Genomic DNA, 20,050 nt, shown 5'->3' with positions numbered 1-20,050 from the left:
TAAATCCGAATTTCAGTTACCTGCATATCAAATGGAATATTTTCAAAAATGTCTGGTTTTCGGACAGTTCCGGTTTTGAGACAGCCAGATTTTGGACGTCCATCCTGTATTATGAACTGTGAGGAGGACTGAGATTGAGGTCAAGAGGACATAGACAGGCTGGTGGAATGGGAATGGGCAGACACCTGGCAGACCAAAATTAATGCAGGGAAGTGTAAAGTGTAACATTTTGGGAGGAAGAATGAGGAGAGGCAATATAAAATAAAGGATACAATTCTGAAGGGGACGCAGGAGCAGAGGGACCTGGGGGCGTATGTGCACAAATCATTGAAGGTGGTAGTGCAGGTTGAGAACTTGGTTAATAAGGCATAGGGGATTCTGGGCTTTATAAATAGAGGCACAGAGTACAAAAGCAATGAGGTTATGGTGAACCTTTATAAAACACTGGTTCGGCATCAACTGGAGTATTGTGTCCAATTCTGGGCACCACATTTTAGGAAAGATGTGAAAGGATTAGAGAGGGTGCAGGAATGGTTCCAGGAATGAGGAACTTCAGTTATGAGGATAGATTAGAGAAGCTGGGGTGTTCTCCTTACAGAAAGAGAAGGTTGAGGAAGATTTGATAGAAGTGTTCAACATCGTGCATGGTCTGGACAGAGCAGATAGGGAGGAACTGGTCCATTGGCTGGAGGATCGAGAACCAGAAGGCACTAATTTCAGTTGAATGGCAAAAGAACTAATAGTGACATGAGGGAAAACTTTTTTATGCAGCGAGTAGTCAGGGTCTGGAATGCACTGCCTGAGAGGGTGGTGGAGGCAGATTCAATCGTGACTTTCAAAAGGGAATTGGATAAGCACCTGAAGAGAAAAAATTTGTAGCGCTACAAGGAAAAGGTGGGTGAGTAGGACTAGCTGAGTTGCTCTTTCAGAAATCCAGCACGGACATGATGGGCTGAATGGCCTCCTTCTGTGCTGTAACCATTCTATGATTCTGCTACCTGCACTGCTCTGGAGGAGCCTGCAGTATGCGGTAAAGATCGTGTCAAGATTCATGGTGGTCTGCTGCATGTCACACATCCTCACCATTGTAAGAACACAACCCTTACCACCAGCTGTGCAGCAAGTAGCAGAGGAGGAAGAGGAGAAAGAGGAAGCGAGGAGGCAACCAACATTGTTCCTTTCTCACCAGGCTATCCGTGATCGACTGATCCGACTGTGATACCAGTAAATGCAATCTCAACTCCCCATTCACCAACAGTTCCACACTTTATCTTCCCTCTGTTACTGACCATTTCAGCATCTGCTTGGCCACAATGTTAAAATAAAAGCCAACACAAAATAAGTGTTCCAAACTACATTTATAAATGAAACCATGCCACAAACTCTGTTCCTGAGCCAACAACTCCATCCTCTCCCAGGAAACTGTCTGAGGTTGAACCAGACAGTTCACAACCTTGTTGTTATACTTGACCTTGAGATGAGCTTCTGACCATCTATCCACAAAATCGCTAAGACCACCTATTTCCATGTCCATAACATTGCCCGACTCCTCCCTTGCCTCTGCTCATGTGCTGCTAAATACTTCCTTAATGCCATTGTTACCTTTAGTCTTGACTCTTCCAACACAATGCTGCCCGTCTCCCACTTTCTACATTTTGTATACTTGAGATCATCCAACACTCAGCTGCCGTTGTCCTTACTCGCACCAAGTCCTGTTTACCCATCACTTCTCTACTTACTGACCTACATTGGCTCCCGGTTAAGCAATGCCTCAATTTTAAAATTCCACCCTTGTTTTCAAGTCCCTCCATTGCCCCTTTCTGTCTCTGTAATCTCCTCCAGCCTACAACCCTCCAAGGTATCTGCGCTTCTCCAATTCTGGCCCATTGAGCATCTTTGATTTTAATCATTCTACCTTTGGCAGCCATGCCTTCAGTTGCCAAGGTCCTAAGGTCTGGAATTTCCTCCCTAAATCTCCCTGCCTCTGTCCATCTTTTTCTCTCTTTAAGACCCTTCTTTGACCAGGTCATCTATCCTAATATTTTCTTATGTGGCTCAGTTGTCAAATTTTGTTTGATAACCCTCCTGTGAAATGCCTTGGGATGTTTTACTACCTTAAAGGCAATATATAAATATACGTTGTTGTTTTTATTATTGTTGCAAAGTATCTCCTGGTATTTAATTGGAAGGTGAAATAGGTTATTTCAGCCTGTTGCAACTTGCTGGTGAGACCATATTGGCTTCGGTGTCAAGCATCCTAATTTCAAAGGCTGCAGATATATTGGGAAACATTTTGATAAGACAAGTGTAGATGTTGCCATTTCTCAAATGCTAAGTTCTAAGAACATACAGACAGATTTGCTGTCACTGGAGAAAAAGATCAAGAGAGTATGTAATAACTTTAAACTGCTGACAGGTATGGTTATTGTGAATTTGAACTGCGAACACAGAACCAAAGGACTGAAGCAGAACATTAGCACACCGCAAGCAAGTGATGCATAGTTGTAGATACATCTAAAAAGTTAAATTGCAATACAATACTGAACATAGTAATGTCATGTATAGAGTATGGCAGGTCAAATTGTTTTTGCTAATCTGCTGTCAGGATCAGAAGGTCAAGACATTGGGAGAAGGGAATCCCACCACTTCTTCACGTTCTAAATAGTTGCCTGTAGTTCTTCACTTTCCTCATAAAGTTAATGAAATAGTTTAAGATGCTTTGAATTTGACACAATTCATTGGAAGGAATGGAGTCAATAGGCCTGAAAATCTCGTGTTGGAGTTTGCAAGGTCATTTTGGAGGGTGACACATTTGAATTGAGCAGTTGGATGCTTGCTTTAGTGCCTGCCTGCCCCATGCTCCTGGAAACCTGATACCCTCCCTCAAAGTATTTTTTTTTTCTTTAACTGTTCCTTTTTGTGGGTTCAGGCAGCTTGCTTGGGATAGCCCCTACACCAGTGATGCCCACATCCACCCTAGTATAGGCTGGTATGCCTCATCTTACTCAGTTTATCCTGAAAAACCCACCCTCTACAAATTACATACCAGAAACAGAGGGCAACCAAAGGGCTAATAAGAGTGAGGAAATTAAGGTAATTAATGTCAACAGAGAAAAAGTATTGGAGAAACTTAAGGGACTAAAATCCAAAATTCCCAAGGATCTAATGGCCCACCTCCTAGGCATTTAAAAGAGGTAGCTGCAGAGATAGTGGATGCACTGGTTATGATTTTCCAAAGTTCTCTAGATTCCTGAACGGTCCCGGCGGATTGGAAGTTAGCAGATGTGACACTGCTATTCAAGAGAGGAAGGAGGAGAAAACAAGGAACTGAAGCCAGTTAGCCTAAAATCAAGCATTGGGAAAATGCTGGAATCTATTATTGAGAAAGTCTGGAAACTATTATTGAGGAAGTCTTAACAATGCACTTAGAAAGTCATAATATAATCAGACAGAGTCAACATGGTTTTATGAAAGGGACACTGTGTTCGAAAAATGTTAGTTTCTTTGTGGAGGTAATTAGTAGGGTAGATAAAGGAGAGCCAGTAGATGTAGTATACTTAGATTTCTAAAAGGCTTTCAATAAGGTGCCATATAAAAGGGTAATATGGAAGATAACGGCTCATGAAGTTGGGATAATATATTAGCATGGATGGAGAATTGGTTAATGTACAGGAAGCAGAGAGTAGGGATAAACGGCATTTTCAAGTTGGCAAGCTGTAACCTGTGGAGTGCTGCAAGGGTCAGTGCTGGGGCCTCAGCCAGTTATTGCAATCCATTCACGGAGTTTGGTGGAGTGGAGTGAAGTCTGCACTGCTGTAGGATGAAGGAATCATGGCAGCTGCCAGGAAAATGAGCACACACATGGAGGAAGCTCTTGTTGTGGTCGCAGATCAGTTGAACGTTGAAGCCCTTCCGGTTGATGAATATGATTGGCCGGTCACTGTGTGTCTTGATGGCCACATGGGTGCAATCAATGGCACCCTGCATCTGGGGGAATCCAGCGATGGATATGAAACACACTGCTGTCTGAGCCTGTGAGGCCCCATCTGTCTGGAACTGAATGTAAAGTCCAGCTCTCACAAATAGGGGTTCAGTGACCCGCGAGATGCAGTGGTTTGCAGCCGTTTGTGAGATGCCACCAAGGTCCCCAGCTGACCCTTGGAAGGAGTCAAAAGCGAAGAAGTCTAAGGCCACAGTGACTTTAACGGCTACTGGCAGGGCAAGGTGTGAGGTCTTTGGTGATGAGGGCACAGATCTCTGTTATCATCTGCCTGCAGAGTCGCAGTCTCCTGAGGTAGCTCAAGGTAGCTGTGTCTTCGGCAGTAGATCCTATGCTGAGGGTATGGTCTCTGTAGACTTCCTGCCCCTTGTCTCTCTCTTATGTTCTCTTGATGCCTGGGGCTCTGCCTTTCCTAAGGAGGATGTTGCTCCTCATTGCCATTGGACCCAAATCTGAGAGTTGTGCCCTCGTTCCCATCTGCTACCTTCTTTGTGTTCAGATGGTTCCCCCAATTGTGTTTGGCAGCCTTTCCCCTTCCTCTATAGCCCCACAATGCCAGCAGGATGACCCCTTACACTGCCCGAGCTATTACTGAGCACTCTCCCCACAACCTGCCCTGACTCGATGACACTTGTATGCCAATGGCTGAGTCCCCCTCTGCACCATTTGCCCTTTCATGGAACCCATCTAATTTCCTGGGGCAGCCATGACTGGCTCCCCCCTGTGTATCTACCTCCCTGCAGGGAGTCTGCTCTGACACAGGCGGCAACCCATGTGCCCCCATCAAAATCTGAACATGCCCCTCAACAAGCTCTTAATGAGCTCTTTAACAATCTTATTCACCATGGTTAATCAATTGAGTGGAACCTCAGGCCTGCCATCATACCACCCTGGTTAAACTCACAGCACAGGGAACAGCTTTGGGGCACTGGCACGCCGGCCGACACCAGCATTCTCCCTCACCTGTCTCCATTCCGGCCCCTGGCAGGAACTGAAAATTCAGCCCTCTGTGCCTACTCTCATCAAACCATTTCATAATTTTAAAGATTACCCCGAGCCTTCTCTTTTCAAGAGAAAAGAGATACAGTCTGTTCATCCCCTCCACATAGGTATACCCCTGCATTTCTGTGATCATCCTTGTAAATCTTTTTTACACCCTCTCCTGTGCCTCCATATCTTCTTTGTAATATGGTGACCAGAATTACACGCAGTGCTTCAGGTGTGGTTTGACCTAGGAGCAATACAACTTTAGCATAATTTCTTTACTTCTCAATTCTATTTCATCAGGAATAAACCCTCATGCTTGGTTTGCCTTTTTATGACCTTGTTAACCTATGTCATGACTTTTAGTGATTTGTGCAGTTGTACTCCCAGATTCCTTTGCTCCTCTACCACATTTAGATTCTTATTTTCTAAGTAATATGGAACCTCCTTAATTTTCTTGCCTCACATTTGAGAGGGGAAGTGAAGAGGAAAGTAAGACTAGCAAAGAGAGAATATGAGAATAGAATGGCATTTAACATAAAAAGCAACCCAAAAATCTTCGACCTGCAAGTAAATAGTAAGCGGGTAATACGAGTTGGTATTTGGGACAAAGAGCGTAATATATGCTTAGGAGGGGTAGGGCAAGGCTAGAATACATAATGGGTACTTTGTATCGGTGTTTATGAAGGAAGAGGATGCTAACAAAATATCGGTGGAGATGGTAGAGTTAATGGATGGGGCGGAAATTCATAGGAAGGATGTACTTGAAAGGCTGGCTGTGCTTGGAGTGGATAAGACTCCTAGTCCGGATGGCTTGCGTCCCAGGTTGCTAAAAGAAGTAGGGGTGGAGGTAGAGGAAGGGCTTACCATAATCTTTCAATCTTCCCTAGATATGAGGGAGATGCTAGAGGATTGGAGATTGGCAAACGTGACCCCCTTATTCAAGAAAGGACATAATGGCATTCTTAGTAATTACAGGCCAGTCGGTTTAGCATTTGTGGAGGGTAAGATTTTAGAAGCAATAATCAGGGGAAAAAATCAATAGGCACTTGCAAAGGTTTGAGTTAATTAAGGTGGGACAGCACAGTTTTGTAAAAGGCAGATCATGCTTGACTAAACAAATTGAATTTTTTGATGAAGTAACAGAGAAGGTTGATGAAGGGAATGCAGTGGATGTTGTCTATATGGATTTTAAGAAAGCGTTTGATAAAGTACCACATAAAAGGCTGGTTAACAAAATTGAGGCTCATGGGATAGGCAGGTCAGTGTCCAATTGGATAAAAAAAATTGGCTTAAGGACAGAAAACAGCGAGTCATGGTAAATGGTTGTTTTGCAAACTGGAGGATGGTAGAGAGTGGTGTTCCCTGAGGTTCAGTTCGAGGACCACTGCATTTTTTGATATATGTAAATGACTTGGATATTGGAATACAGAGAAAAATGTCAAAATTTTCTGATTATACCAAACTTGGAGGCGTGGCAGACAGTGAAGATGATACTAATTGACTGCAACAAGACATGGGCTAGCGGAAGAACAGACAAATGGCAGATGGAATTTAACACAGAGAAATGTGAGGTAATACATTTTGGCAAAATGGATACAGAGAGGCAATATATACTTAATGTTAAAGTTCGAAAGAATGTACAGGGACAGAGGGATCTGGGGGTGCATGTGCATAGATCTTTGAAGGTGGCAGGATATAATGAGAGAGTGATTAGCAAAGCATATGGGATTTTGGCTTTCTTCTTCTTTGGCCTCCTTATCTCGAGAGAGAATGAGTAAGTGCCTGGAGGTGGTCAGTGGTGTGTGGAGCAGCGCCTGGAGGGCTATAAAGGCCAATTTTAGAGTGACAGCCTCTTCCACAGGTGCGGCAGAAAAATTTGTTTGTCGGGGCTGTTACACAGTTAGCTCTCCCCTTGCGCTTCTGTCTTTTTTCCTGCCAACTGCTAAGTCTCTTCGACTCGCCATACTTCAGCCCCGCCTTTATGGTTGCCCGCCAGCTCTGGCGAACGCTGGCAACTGACTCCCACGACTTGTGATCGATGTCACAGGACTTCATGTTGCGTTTGCAGACGTCTTTAAAGCGGAGACATGGACGGCCGGTGGGTCTGATACCAGTGGCGAGCTCGCTGTACAATGTGTCTTTGGGGATCCTGCCATCTTCCATGCGGCTCACATGGCCAAGCCATCTCAAGCGCCGCTGACTCAGTAGTGTGTATAAGCTGAGGATGTTGGCTGCCTCGAGGACTTCTGTGTTGGAGATACAGTCCTGCCACCTGATGCCAAGGATTCTCCGGAGGCAGCGAAGATGGAATGAATTGAGACGTCGCTCTTGGCTGACATACGTTGTCCAGGCCTCGCTGCTATAGAGCAAGGTACAGAGGACACAGGCTTGATACACTCGGACCTTTGTGTTCCGTGTCAGTGCGCCATTTTCCCACACTCTCTTGGCCAGTCTGGACATAGCAGTGGAAGCCTTTCCCATGCGCTTGTTGATTTCTGCATCTAGAGACAGGTTACTGGTGATAGTTAAGCCTAGGTAGGTGAACTCTTGAACCACTTCCAGAGCGTGGTCGCCAATATTGATGGATGGAGCATTTCTGACGTCCTGTCCCATGATGTTCGTTTTCTTGAGGCTGATGGTTAGGCCAAATTTGTTGCAGGCAGCCGCAAACCTGTCGATGAGACTCTGCAGACACTCTTCAGTGTGAGATGTTAAAGCAGCATCGTCAGCAAAGAGGAGTTCCCTGATGAGGACTTTCCGTACTTTGGACTTCGCTCTTAGGCGGGCAAGGTTGAACAACCTGCCCCCTGATCTTGTGTGGAGGAAAATTCCTTCTTCTGAAGACTTGAACGCATGTGAGAGCAGCAGGGAGAAGAAAATCCCAAAAAGTGTGGGTGCGAGAACACAGCCCTGTTTCACGCCACTCAGGATAGGAAAGGGGTCTGATGAGGTGCTGCTATGTTGAATTGTGCCTTTCATATTGTCATGGAATGAAGTGATGATACTTAGTAGCTTTGGTGGACATCCAATCTTTTCTAGTAGTCTGAAGAGACCACATCTGCTGACGAGGTCAAAGGCTTTGGTGAGATCAATGAAAGCAATGTAGAGGGGCATCTGTTGTTCGCGGCATTTCTCCTGTATCTGACGAAGGGAGAACAGCATGTCAATGGTCGCTCTCTCTGCTCGAAAGCCACACTGTGCCTCAGGGTAGACGTGCTCGGCCAGCTTCTGGAGCCCGTTTAGAGCGACTCGAGCGAAGACTTTCCCCACTATGCTGAGCAGGGAGATTCCACGGTAGTTGTTGCAGTCACCGCGGTCACCTTTGTTTTTATAGAGGGTGATGATATTGGCATCGCGCATGTCCTGAGGTACTGCTCCCTCGTCCCAACACAGGCATAGCAGTTCATGTAGTGCTGAGAGTATAGCAGGCTTGGCACTCTTGATTATTTCAGGGGTAATGCTGTCCTTCCCAGGGGCCTTTCCGCTGGCTAGAGAATCAATGGCATCACTGAGTTCCGATTTTGTTGGCTGTACGTCCAGCTCATCCATGACTGGTAGAGGCTGAGCTGCATTGAGGGCAGTCTCAGTGACAACATTCTCCCTGGAGTACAGCTCTAGGTAGTGCTCAACCCAGCGGTCCATTTGCTTGCGTTGGTCAGTGATTATGTCCTCTGATTTAGATTTGAGGGGGTTGATCTTCTTGATGGTTGTCCCAAAAGCTCTCTTAATGCCATCATACATTCCTCTGATGTTTCCGGTGTCTGAGGCCAGCTGAATATGACTGCATAGGTGTTGCCAGTAGTCATTTGCGCAGTGCCTGGCTGTTCTTTGTGCAGTGCTTCTGGCTGCTTTAAGTGATACGGATGTTAACTCGCTGGGGGCTTTCTTGTAGTTCAACAGTGCAGTGTGCTTAGCGGCTGTGACAGGTTCCAGCTCTTCAGTATGAGATTGAAACCAGTCTGCATTCCTCTTCGAACGTTTGCCGTAGGTGGTCAAAGCTGACTCATAGATGGCGTCTCTGATGTGGGCCCACTTGGTCTCAGCATCTCCTGTGGTAATGTTTTGAAGGGCTGTTACAAGTGAATTTAGAAATTTTTGTAACAGCTGTGGATGAGGAATTCTGCTCGTGTTGATGTGCGGGTGGCCCTTCTGCTTGGAATGATGCAACTTCTTTGGTCTGAGTCTAACCTTGCTGCACACCAGGGAGTGGTCGGTGTCGCAGTCTGCACTGTGGAAGCTGCGTGTGATTTGAACACTGTTTAAGGAGGCTCGCCTTGTGACGATGAGATCTATCTGATGCCAATGACGTGATCTTGGGTGCCTCCATGAAACCTGGTGACAGGGTTTAGTGTGAAATAATGAGTTGGTGATGCAGAGGTTATGATAGGTACACAACTCAAGCAGTCTCAGCCCATTCTCATTCATCCTTCCAACGCCATAGCGCCCAAGGCAGGAGGGCCATGAGTCATGGTCGGCCCCAACCCTGGCATTAAAGTCCCCCAGCAGGAACAGGTGTTCGGTGTTGGGGATGCAACTAATGATATTATGGAGTTCCTCGTAGAACTCATAAATAGAGATATTGAGTACAGAAGCAGGGAAGTTATACTAAACCTTTATAAAGCTCTGGTTAGGCCACAGCTAGAGTATTGCATCCATTCCTGGTCACCACACTTTCAGAAGGATGTGAGGGTCCTTGAGAGGGTGCAGAGGAGATTTACAAGAATGGTTCCAAGGATGAGGAATTGGAGAAACTGGGGTTTCTCCTTGGAGCAATGCAAGATTGAGGGGTGATTTGATAGAGGTGGAAGAGTCAGTTACTAGGGGACATAGGTTTAAGGTGCGAGGGGCAAAGTTTAGAGGGGATGTGTGAGGAAAGTTTTTTACACAGAGGGTGGTGAGTGCCTGGAACTTGCTGCCAGGGGAGGTGGTGGAAGCAGATATGATAGCGACGTTTAAGAGACATCTTGACAAATACATGAATAGGAAGGGAATAGAGGGATATGGGCCCCGGAAGTGAAGAAGGTGTTAGTTTAGGCAGGCATCAAGATCGGTGCAGGCTTGGAGGGCCGAATGGCCTGTTCCTGTGCTGTACTGTTCTTTGTTCTGTAAAAAGAAAGATTCAGAATCATAGAATAGAATCATCGACTAGTACAGCACAGAAGGAGGCCATTTTGGCCCATCAAGTCTGTGCTGGCTCTCTCAAAGAGCAATCCAGTTTGTCCCGCTCCCCCACTCTTTCCCCATATTGCTGTAATTTTCTTCTCCTTCAAACATTTATCCAATTTCCTTTTGAAAGCCACTATTGAATCTGTATCCACCACCCTATCAGGCAGTGCATTCCAAACCCTAACTACTCATTGTGTAAAAAGGTTTTCCTCATGTCACTTTTGTTCTTTTACCAATCGCCTGAAATTTGTACCCTCTGGTTACCAACCCTTCAGCCATTGGAAACAGCTTCTCCTTATTTATTCTATCTAAACCCTTCATGATTTTAAACACCTCGATCATATTTCCTCTTGGCCTCTGTGCTTTAAGGAGAACAACTCCAGTTTTTACAGTCTATCCACATAACTGTAATCCCTCATTCCTGGACCTCTAACTTCTTCCAGTTCTAATGAAAGATAATCAAATTTGCATTTATGTAGTGCCTCTCATAACCATCACGTGCCTCAAAGTGCTTTACAGCCAATGAAGTACTTTTTGAAGAATAGTTATTGTTGTAATGTAGGAAACAGGGCAGCTGTTATGTGCACAGCAAACTCCCACAAGCAGCAATGTGCTAATGACCACATAATCTGTTTTTGTGATATTGATTGAGGGATAAATATTGTCCAGGATACTGGGGATAACTCCTCTGCTCTTTTTCAAAATAGCACCATGGGATCTTTTATATCCACTCAAGTAGGCACATAGGGCCTTGGTTTAACATCTCATCCATAAGACGGCACTTCCAACAGGCCAGCACTCCCTCAGTACTGCACTGGAGTGTCAGCCTTGATTTTAATGCTCAAGCCTTGGAGTGGGACTTGAATGTGAAACCTTGTGATTTAAAGATAAGAGTTCTACCAACTGAGCCACAGCTGACACACACAGTTATGACAGGTTTAGATATGGTAGACAAGGAAAAGCTGTTCCCATTAGCTGATGGTACAAGGATTAGGGGACGCAGCTTAAAGATTTTGGACAAGAGATGCAAAGGGATGTGAGGACGAATTTTTTTTTTGCAGAGAGTGGTAATGACCTGGAACCCGCTGCTTACCAGGGTGGTGGAAGCGGAGATGATGATTTCAAAAGGAAATTAGATGGGCACTTGAGGGAAATAAACTTGCAGGACTACAGGGATAAAGCGGGGTAATGGGACTGATTAGATTGCTCCACAGAGAGCTGGCATGGACTCAATGGGCCAAATATCCACCTTCTGTACCGTGATGACTCTATGATATTTATCAATGTTGATATTCATTTTCCAATTATATGCCCATTCCGCAAGTTTGTTAATATCTTCTTATAATTTGTTGAAGCCCTCCTCAATATTGCCTATATCCCCCACTGCAGACCAATTTGATGTCATCTGCAAATTTAGAAATTGTGCTAAGTCAAACCATTAATATAAATTGTGAACAACAGTGGTATCAACACTGATCCTTCTGGAACACCCCTTTCCACCTTTTGCCATTCTGAATAACTACCCTTACCCCTACTCTCTGCTTTATGTCTTGAAGCCAGCTAGGTATCCATTCTTCTACTTGTCTTCTGACTCTGCATTCACTGACCTTATTCATTAGTCTATTATGTGGTACCATATCAAAGGCTTTTTGAAAGTCTGGATAAATTACATCTGCTGCAATACTCTTACCTACTATCTCTGTTCCCTCTTCAAAAATTCAACAAGGTTGGCCAAGCTAGACTTTCCTTTTTGAACTCTATGATGACTATTGATTATTATATTTTTGGATTCTAGACATTCTTCTATTCTCTCCTTTAGTAGGGATTCCATTATTTTTCCTACCACCAATGCTAAGTTAACTGGTCTATAGTTCCCTGAACATTTTCTATCTCCCTTATTAAACATAGGTATGTTAGCTATCTGCAAGTCTTCTAGCACTACACCTTTCTCTAACAAATTATTTAAAATGTCTAGTAATGCCTCTGCTAGCACTTCCCTAGATTCTTTTAAAATGAGTGGATGTAATCCGTCTGGATAAAGGGTTTTATCCTCTTTGATTAGCTTATTTAATAGTTCACCTCTTTTTATTAAAATAATTATCTAATTTCTAATCTCATCATCCAATGTCATGTCCACCTGTCCAGTTTTCCTGGAGCAAAGTAATCATTTAATGATTCTACCATTTCTCTAGCGTTGCCTGTGATATTATCTCTTGCATCATTAAGTGGCCCTATTCCCATCATGACTTTATTTATGTGCCTGTAAAATATTTTACTATTTTGCATTATGTTCCTTGATCATTTAATCATCTCAGAAACAAACCAAAATAATATTCAGCAACATTTGAACACTCCGATGTTTAACTGACTGAAATCATCCATTTCTTTGTGCTCAGACATGCTGCATACATTAAATATTTTAAAGTATTGAATCCAATTAGAGACTACATAGATTTCTCTGTGATGCGGTTTTGCTACTGGTGATCCTGAGGGGTATTGACAGGGTGGATGAGGAAAGGATGTTTCCCCTTGTGGGAGAATCTAGAACTAGGGATCACTGTTTAAAAATTAGGGGTTGCCCATTTAAGACAGAGATGAGGAGAAATTTTTTCTCTCAGAGGATCGTGAGTCTTTGGAATTCTCTTCCTCAAAAGGTGGTGGAAGAAGAGTCTTTGAATATTTTTAAGGCAGAGGTAGATAGTTTCTTGATAAAGCAAGGGGGTGAAAGGTTATTGGGGGTAAGTGGAAATGTGGAGTAATCAGTTCAGCCATGAACTTGTTGAATGGCAGAGCAGGCTCGAAGGGCCGAGTGGCCTACTCCTGCTCCTAATTCGTATGTTCAAATGTTGGTGGTGGGTTGGAATGGGACTTCTGCCATTGCCTCAACTCCACTGTAACCTGTCCCATTTTCCTGGATCAGTGATCATTCAACATGCAAGGTAGGCTTCTAATAGTATTTACACCACATGAAGGGAATCCAACATGGGCAGGGCGAAAAATGTGGCAGTACTATAATGGGTGCCACAAGGAGGAGCTGCTTTTAAATGGGATGGAAGTACCTCAAGGATTTCTGTTACAATTTTTTAAAAGGTTTGAATGAGCTGCTGCCTCTTCTGGTTCAGGTATGGTCAGAAGGTACGTAGGCTTGACTATTATCAGGCCCTTTTCATCCATCAGGACAATTGATGGTTTTCCTGCATTGCCCCAGCTGGAACCATAATCTGTTTTGCGATGTTACCTGCAGTCAGCAGTACCTCAGTAGGGAGGTGGGGAAATCAGCGACCATTTGGGCGGCACAGTGGCGCAGTGGTTAGCACTGCAGCCTCACAGCTCCAGCGACCCGGGTTCAATTCTGGGTACTGCCTGTGTGGAGTTTGCAAGTTCTCCCTGTGTCTGCGTGTGTTTCCTCCGGGTGCTCCTGTTTCCTCCCACATGCCAAAGACTTGCAGGTTGATAGGTTAATTGGCCATTATAAATTGCCCCTAGAATAGGTAGGTGGTAGGGAAATATAGGGACAGGTGGGGATGTGGTAGGAATGTGGGATTAGTGTAGGATTAGTATAAATGGGTGGTTGATGGTCGGCACAGACTCGGTGGGCCGAAGGGCCTGTTTCAGTGCTGTATCTCTAAACTAAATTTAGTGGGGCAGTGAGGGGTCAAGTGGCTGAGATGTCTGCAAGTGGGCGGGAAGGAAACTTCTCAACCCATTTTTCCTTTATGCCACCAATTTGAGGCCGTGTATCAGAGGAAAATTCCTACTGATGTGTTTTGTTGTATTATATTATGGGGTCTAATACAAAATGTAGTTTTAAAGACCTGTTCATGGACTAATGCCAAAATACCACCATCCCTATGTGAATTCTGTCTCTTTTATCAGTGACTGTGCAGAGTCAATACTGGAATGAGGTGAAAGGTACTTTGATATAAATCCATGCAACTCAGCCTTGAATTAAAAGTATGTTGTGGCTGTGCTGGTCTGATTCAGTGTTTTTTCTCACTCTCTCTTTCTCTATGATACATATTTATGACTGGAACAGATGGACACTGCTTCAGGGGAGAGTAGGACGCTTGGAAGAGTCTTTCCGGATCTCTTTGGAATATAGAGGAAACAGCAGAAGAAGCTGGGAGCTGGCAGCTGTAGACTCAATTATCCTGAAAAGCTGCAATGAAGGTAAATGCTCAGGTTTGCTCAACAGCAAAGTGCTAAAGAGATGAGTTTCTAATACTGTCAGCAGCAAATGGAATACTTAAAATCCGTTAATAATGAACATTTACATGGCACTTTTTGTTTTCTTTTTGCAAGTAATTTTTCTTTTTTAATCAATTACCTTGATTACCTTCCACTGGAAGTAGTGAGCCTTCAGAGTCCATTAATGGAGGAAAGGAAGGAGAAAGGACTAATTACTAATGCACATTCCCCATTCAGACATTTCTCTGTTCAAAAGACCAAAATCTTAATTGAAAATCCACATATTAAGGCTATTTGCTAGCATCGCTAAAATTAATACAGATTATTTACTAAAATTTAGATTCTTCACTAGTTTTAAATTATACAGCATTTGCAACATTCTTTATAAATGCTACAGCATACCTTGTTATTGCATCAACATACTTCAAGAATATCAGAACATAATTCACTAATTGTACTTTATTATTGCTTCAATGTAATTCAGTGTTTCAACCATATCATTACTTTTACTTTATTACTAACTTCACCATAATTTAATATTTGAACATATCCACCAATAATACAATATCATTCAGAATACTTTATGAATACTATTTCAGACCTCATTAGTATTGAATATGCCTACGTTATACCTTATTAATATTCCAACATGTATCACTAAAACTACAGTGTAAATCAACATGTTTAATTGATATCATGTATTTTCCTAATGCTTCAACATACTTGACTAATACTATAGTGCAATATATTCATATTTAGAACCAGTTATTAAGACTTCATCCTATCTCTTTAGTGCTTCAGCATGTTCACTAATTCTTCATTATGCATTAATACTCAACATGCTTCACTGCTGTTTGAAATTGCTTTATTGGTACGTAAAATACATCATGAGTGCTTCAATATACTTCAGTATGCTTCACCATTACTAAATATTCTTCATTGATGCTATAATATATTTCACTAATACTGTGACATATTTAATTAATAAAAATACATCACTCATACAACAACGCACTAATGCATAATACTTCAACAGGTTTCTCTAATATTGTGATATGCTTCACTAAGACAAGGTGCTTTATTAATGCTCCAATGCATACTCAAGTTACCGTGTACCTCATCAGTACTACAGCATAGTTCATCAGTATTACATGTTTCACTAATGCTTCAACATATTTGCTTGTACAATAGACTGGCTTCATTAATACTGAAACACCATACTGAACTAACACACAGTTTTTACTAGTTTTACAGTCTGTTTTACCAATGCTACAACCTAATGCACCAACACTACAACGTGCTTCACTAATACAGCATCATAGATGTCAACTATATATATTTTACTGTAATAGTCAGTATTTCCCCAGCCCTGTCAATGTGTCATGTTTGTTAATTGAAATTAGCACTTATAATGGCTGAAGGCACTTTCTGTTAAAATCAACCAGACTGCCCTAAATTTTCCTTGCATGAATACACAAAGCTTTTGTGCATGCACAATAGTTAACTGTGAATCCTTGGTGCTCTGCACAAATGGCAAATATTTGTACAAAGATTGGGTGGCATATTTGGGTCTCACTAATAGTAGATAGATAGTTAAGCAGATTATGCATCTTGGTCTTTCTTTTGAATTTGTGACCTCTGTACTCTATTACAAGAAGAGAGGGTTTATCGTTTGAGCACTATGTTCTGTGTTAATTAGCACGAACTGTTGTTGTGAACACAGTTCACTTGAAAGTGCTGGAAAATGCACCAGAAGAGGGCCAATAAGTAACATTTGCTGAGGAGGTGTGTTGCTCGCCTACTAGAAAATAAATCATGCATCTTCGGAGCTCAAATTCCCTTCAAAAACATCTAAATCACCCATTGCAGAAATGCCTTTGTGTGTACTTTAGTTTTTCTTTACAATATAAGTACATGCATTCGTTCAGTATTCCTGCAGCTTAAGTTACAACCAGTTTAGATCCCACTGCACTCTCAGCATAACCACTTGTTTTCAAGTCATAGGAAAGGCCATTACATTTACTTTTTTGAAGGAAAGGGGTTGAATTATGAAATGTGTTCATGAAAAGCCAGTGAAAATCCTGGAAGCTCATGTGAGGAACGTAATTTTACTCATTCCATCACTGTAAAGCAGTGGCTCTGCTCACAGCATTATGTACAGGCCTGTTTTGCTGTTATTTGAATTATCAGCTTTTGTAGGTTATTACAACTATTTGGAACTGTTCATTAACATTTGTCAATTTTCTAACTTGTCATGTATGCGACATACTTCCCTGATACTGCAGCATACTTCATTAATGCAACAATACCATCATTATTGCAATAAATTCACTGATACTGTACTATGACATATTTCATGAATATTACAACATGATTCATTAATATAACGTAATTCTCCACTACTTCAACGCTGCACTAATACTTAAACACTGATGAGATTTCAATCTCAGTCATGAAGTCAAAGTTAAAGTTGTGTCCTCTCTCCTATGAATAACCCTTTGGGTGGCCTAAAAAGGTGAAATTGTTGTACTCTTATACCCATTTATTTGAACCTCACTTAATTGCAATTCCTATTTTAACACATTTCTGGAGTCCTGTTTTTTCTTTTCTACTTCCTATTGTAAAAAGTTTGTTGCAAGGTCAACCTGCCTGCTCTCTCAAGTGAATGTAAGAGATCCCATGGCATTATTTCGATGAAGAGTAGTTCCCAATATTTAGTCCTCAACCAATATCACAAAACAGATTATCACATTATCACATTGCTGTTTGTGGGTCCTTGCTGTGCACATATTGGGCTGAATTTAGTGAGCTGGTTTGGAGCGGGAATGGAAGCGTGGGGGGTGCGGAGAATAGTGTTGGATGAGTCCGCCCAGAAATCTGACTTGAGGTCGGTTCTAGATTTAGTCAGCGATGGGAAAGCACCAATGTTGTGTCGCTGCCCAGAAACGATGGGAGTGAAATTTAAATTGTAGAACAGTTAGTTTTAATACATTAGCATATAATTGATCACAATTCAGTGGGGGGCTTGGAATTAAGTGGATGACGGGTGGATGACGGGTGGCCCTCATGTGCCTTTAGATCCCTGGCCATTGAAAGCTGGCAGCACCGAGGCGAGGCCTCAGTGCCACGATGGGTAAGCAGCCATGTCCAGCACTGGATAGGGGAAGAGGGGGAGCGGAGGCCATTGTTGGACTGCAGTGCTGTGCGCTTTGCTTGGATGAGCTTGGTCTCAGATGGCAGTACCGCGTGAGCTTGTTATTGGGTGGTCTGCAAGGGGGTGCTTGGTGTTGGTTGGTCTGTCAGAGTGGGGGGCTTTGTTTTGGCTGAAAAGGGCCGACCTGCGCCAGAGAGTATACCAGACTTGATTCAGCTACCTCCAAATGTCTGAGCGTCGTTGTCAGCGAAGGTAACGGCTCTCCAGGGAGGCCGTCACCAACTAATGCAACCTATGGGATTTGGTGGTCACTCTATGCCAGTAGCCTTGAAGATCACTGTGGCATTCAACTTTTACATGTCATGATCATTCCAAGGATCCACTGGAGACATGTGTGGAGTCTCCCAGGCTGCAGCCCACTGCTGCATCAAGGAAGTGATCAATGCCCTGCTCAAGAGGGCCGGTGACTATGTGCACTACCGGACCAACTCTGACAGTCAGGCTGAGAGGGCCATTGGATTCGAGCCCATCGCTAGATTTCCCCAGGTGCAAAGTGTGATAGATTGCATGCATATGGCCATCAAAGCCCCAACGGACCAACCAGCTGCCTTCATCAACAGGAAGGGCTTCCATTCCATCAACATTCAGTTGGTCTGCAACAACTGACAGCGCTTCCTGCAGGTGTGTGCCCACTTCCCGGGAAACAACCACGTCACCTACATACTTCGACTGTCCCAGGTGCCACAGTTTCTCCGCCCCCCGCTCGCCTTCAGGGATATATTCTCGAGACAAGGTTTACCCATTGAAGACATAGCTCCTCAGGCCTGTGAGGAACCTTCTCACTACAGCAGAGTAGAGGTATAACATTTGCCACGGCTCCACCCAAGAACCATTGAGCAGGCCATTGGTCTATTGAAGATGAGATTCCGGTGCCTGGATCGATCCTGTGGAGCCCTGAAGAATGTCCCAGTGAGGATCTCGCGTATCGTGATGATCTGGTGTACTCTGCACAATCTAGCATTGCAGAGGCGGGGAGGTCTTGCATGTAGAGGACATGTAACTAGTAGGGTAGATAAAGGGGAACCACTAGATATAGTATAGCTGGATTTCCAAAAGGCATTCGATAAGATTAATTGGCAAGATAAGGGCTCATGGAGATGGGGGTAATATATTAGCACATATAGCTGATTGGTTAACAGACAGGAAGCAATGAGTGGGCATAAACGGGGCATTTTCAAGTTGGAAGGCAGTAAATAGTGGAGTGCCGCAAGAATCAGTGCTGGGGCCTCAGCCATTTACAATCTATATTAATGACTTAGATGAAGAGACAAAGAGTAATGTATGTAAGTTTGCTAATGATACAAAGGTAGGTGGAAAGGTAAGCTGTGGAGAGGACACAGAGAGGCTGCAAAGAGATATAGACAGGTTAAGTGAGTGGGCAACAAGACAGCAGATGGAGTGTCATGTAGGGAAGTGTGAAGTTATGCACTTTGGTGGTAAGAATGGAAAAGCAGAATATTTTCTAAAAGGTGTGAAGCTTGTAAGTGTAGATGTTCGAAGAGTCTTGGGGGTGCTTGTACAAGGAAAGCAGTAAGTTAACTTGCAGGTGCTGCAAGCAATTAGGAAGGCAAATGGCATGTTGGCCTTTATTCCAAGGGGATTGGAATACAGGAATAAGGAAGTATTGTTACAATTGTACAGGGTTTTGGTGAGACCACACCTGGAATACTGTGTGCAGTTTTGGTCTCCACATTTAAGAAAGGATATACTTGCACTGGAGGCAGTACAATGAAGGTTCACTAGATTGGTCCCTGGGATGAGAGGGTTGACCTATGATGAGAGGCTGAGTAAATTGGGCCTGTATTCTCTAGCGTTTAGAAGATTGAAAGGTAATCTCATTGAAACATACAAGATTCTAAAGGGGCTGGATAGGGTAGACACTGAGAGATTGTTTCCGCTGGTCGGGGAATCTAAAACACGAGAGCACAGTCTCAGGATAAGGGGCCGATCATTTAGGACTGAGATGAGGAGAAATTACTTCACTCAAAGGGTTCTGAATCTTTGGAATTCTCTACCCCAGAGGGTTGTGAATGCTCCATCGTTGAATACATTTAAGGCTGGGAGAAATAGATTTTTGGTCTCTCAGGGAATCAAGGGAAATAGGGAGTGGACGGGAAAATGGAGTTAAATCCTAATATCAGCCATGGTCGTTTTGAATGGCAGAGCAGGCTCGCTGGGCCATATGGTCTACAGCTGCTCCTATTTCTTGTGTTCTTGTACGAATGAATGCCACTCTTCCACAGACGAGGAGGACATGGAGGAGAGTGATGAGCAGGTAGCACTGGACGTTGAACCACTTGCACTGGAGGCCAGGCACATTGAGCGATGGGCCCGGGAAGCAAGAGACAATCTCATTCTGACCGGCATCCAGCCACCATGATGGCCTCTCAGATTAAAATCAATAAAGACTGACCTCAGTGCATTCATTCTGTCACCTTCTTTCCACTTGTCTTCGGTGCCTAGCGCTCAGCTGAACCACGCGCTATGGCCCATAG

The 20,050-nt window shown here is 43.5% G+C and overlaps 1 protein-coding gene across 2 annotated transcripts in view; it reads left to right on the top strand.

Moving 5' to 3' along the window:
• LOC137376531 (ALK tyrosine kinase receptor-like) overlaps nt 1-20,050 on the top strand; it is a 1,023,571-nt gene that overhangs the window by 582,004 nt on the left and 421,517 nt on the right. For both annotated transcript variants that reach the window (XM_068045253.1, XM_068045252.1), the window contains exon 5: nt 14,190-14,323. In XM_068045253.1, the coding sequence (XP_067901354.1) occupies nt 14,190-14,323 (134 nt within the window). The remainder of the gene's footprint in view (nt 1-14,189; nt 14,324-20,050) is intronic.

The sequence above is a fragment of the Heterodontus francisci genome, chromosome 13 (genome assembly GCF_036365525.1).
Source record: "Heterodontus francisci isolate sHetFra1 chromosome 13, sHetFra1.hap1, whole genome shotgun sequence".
In the NCBI taxonomy this organism is placed as follows: Eukaryota; Metazoa; Chordata; class Chondrichthyes; order Heterodontiformes; family Heterodontidae; genus Heterodontus; species Heterodontus francisci.
This window is presented reverse-complemented; position numbering and strand designations above follow the sequence as displayed.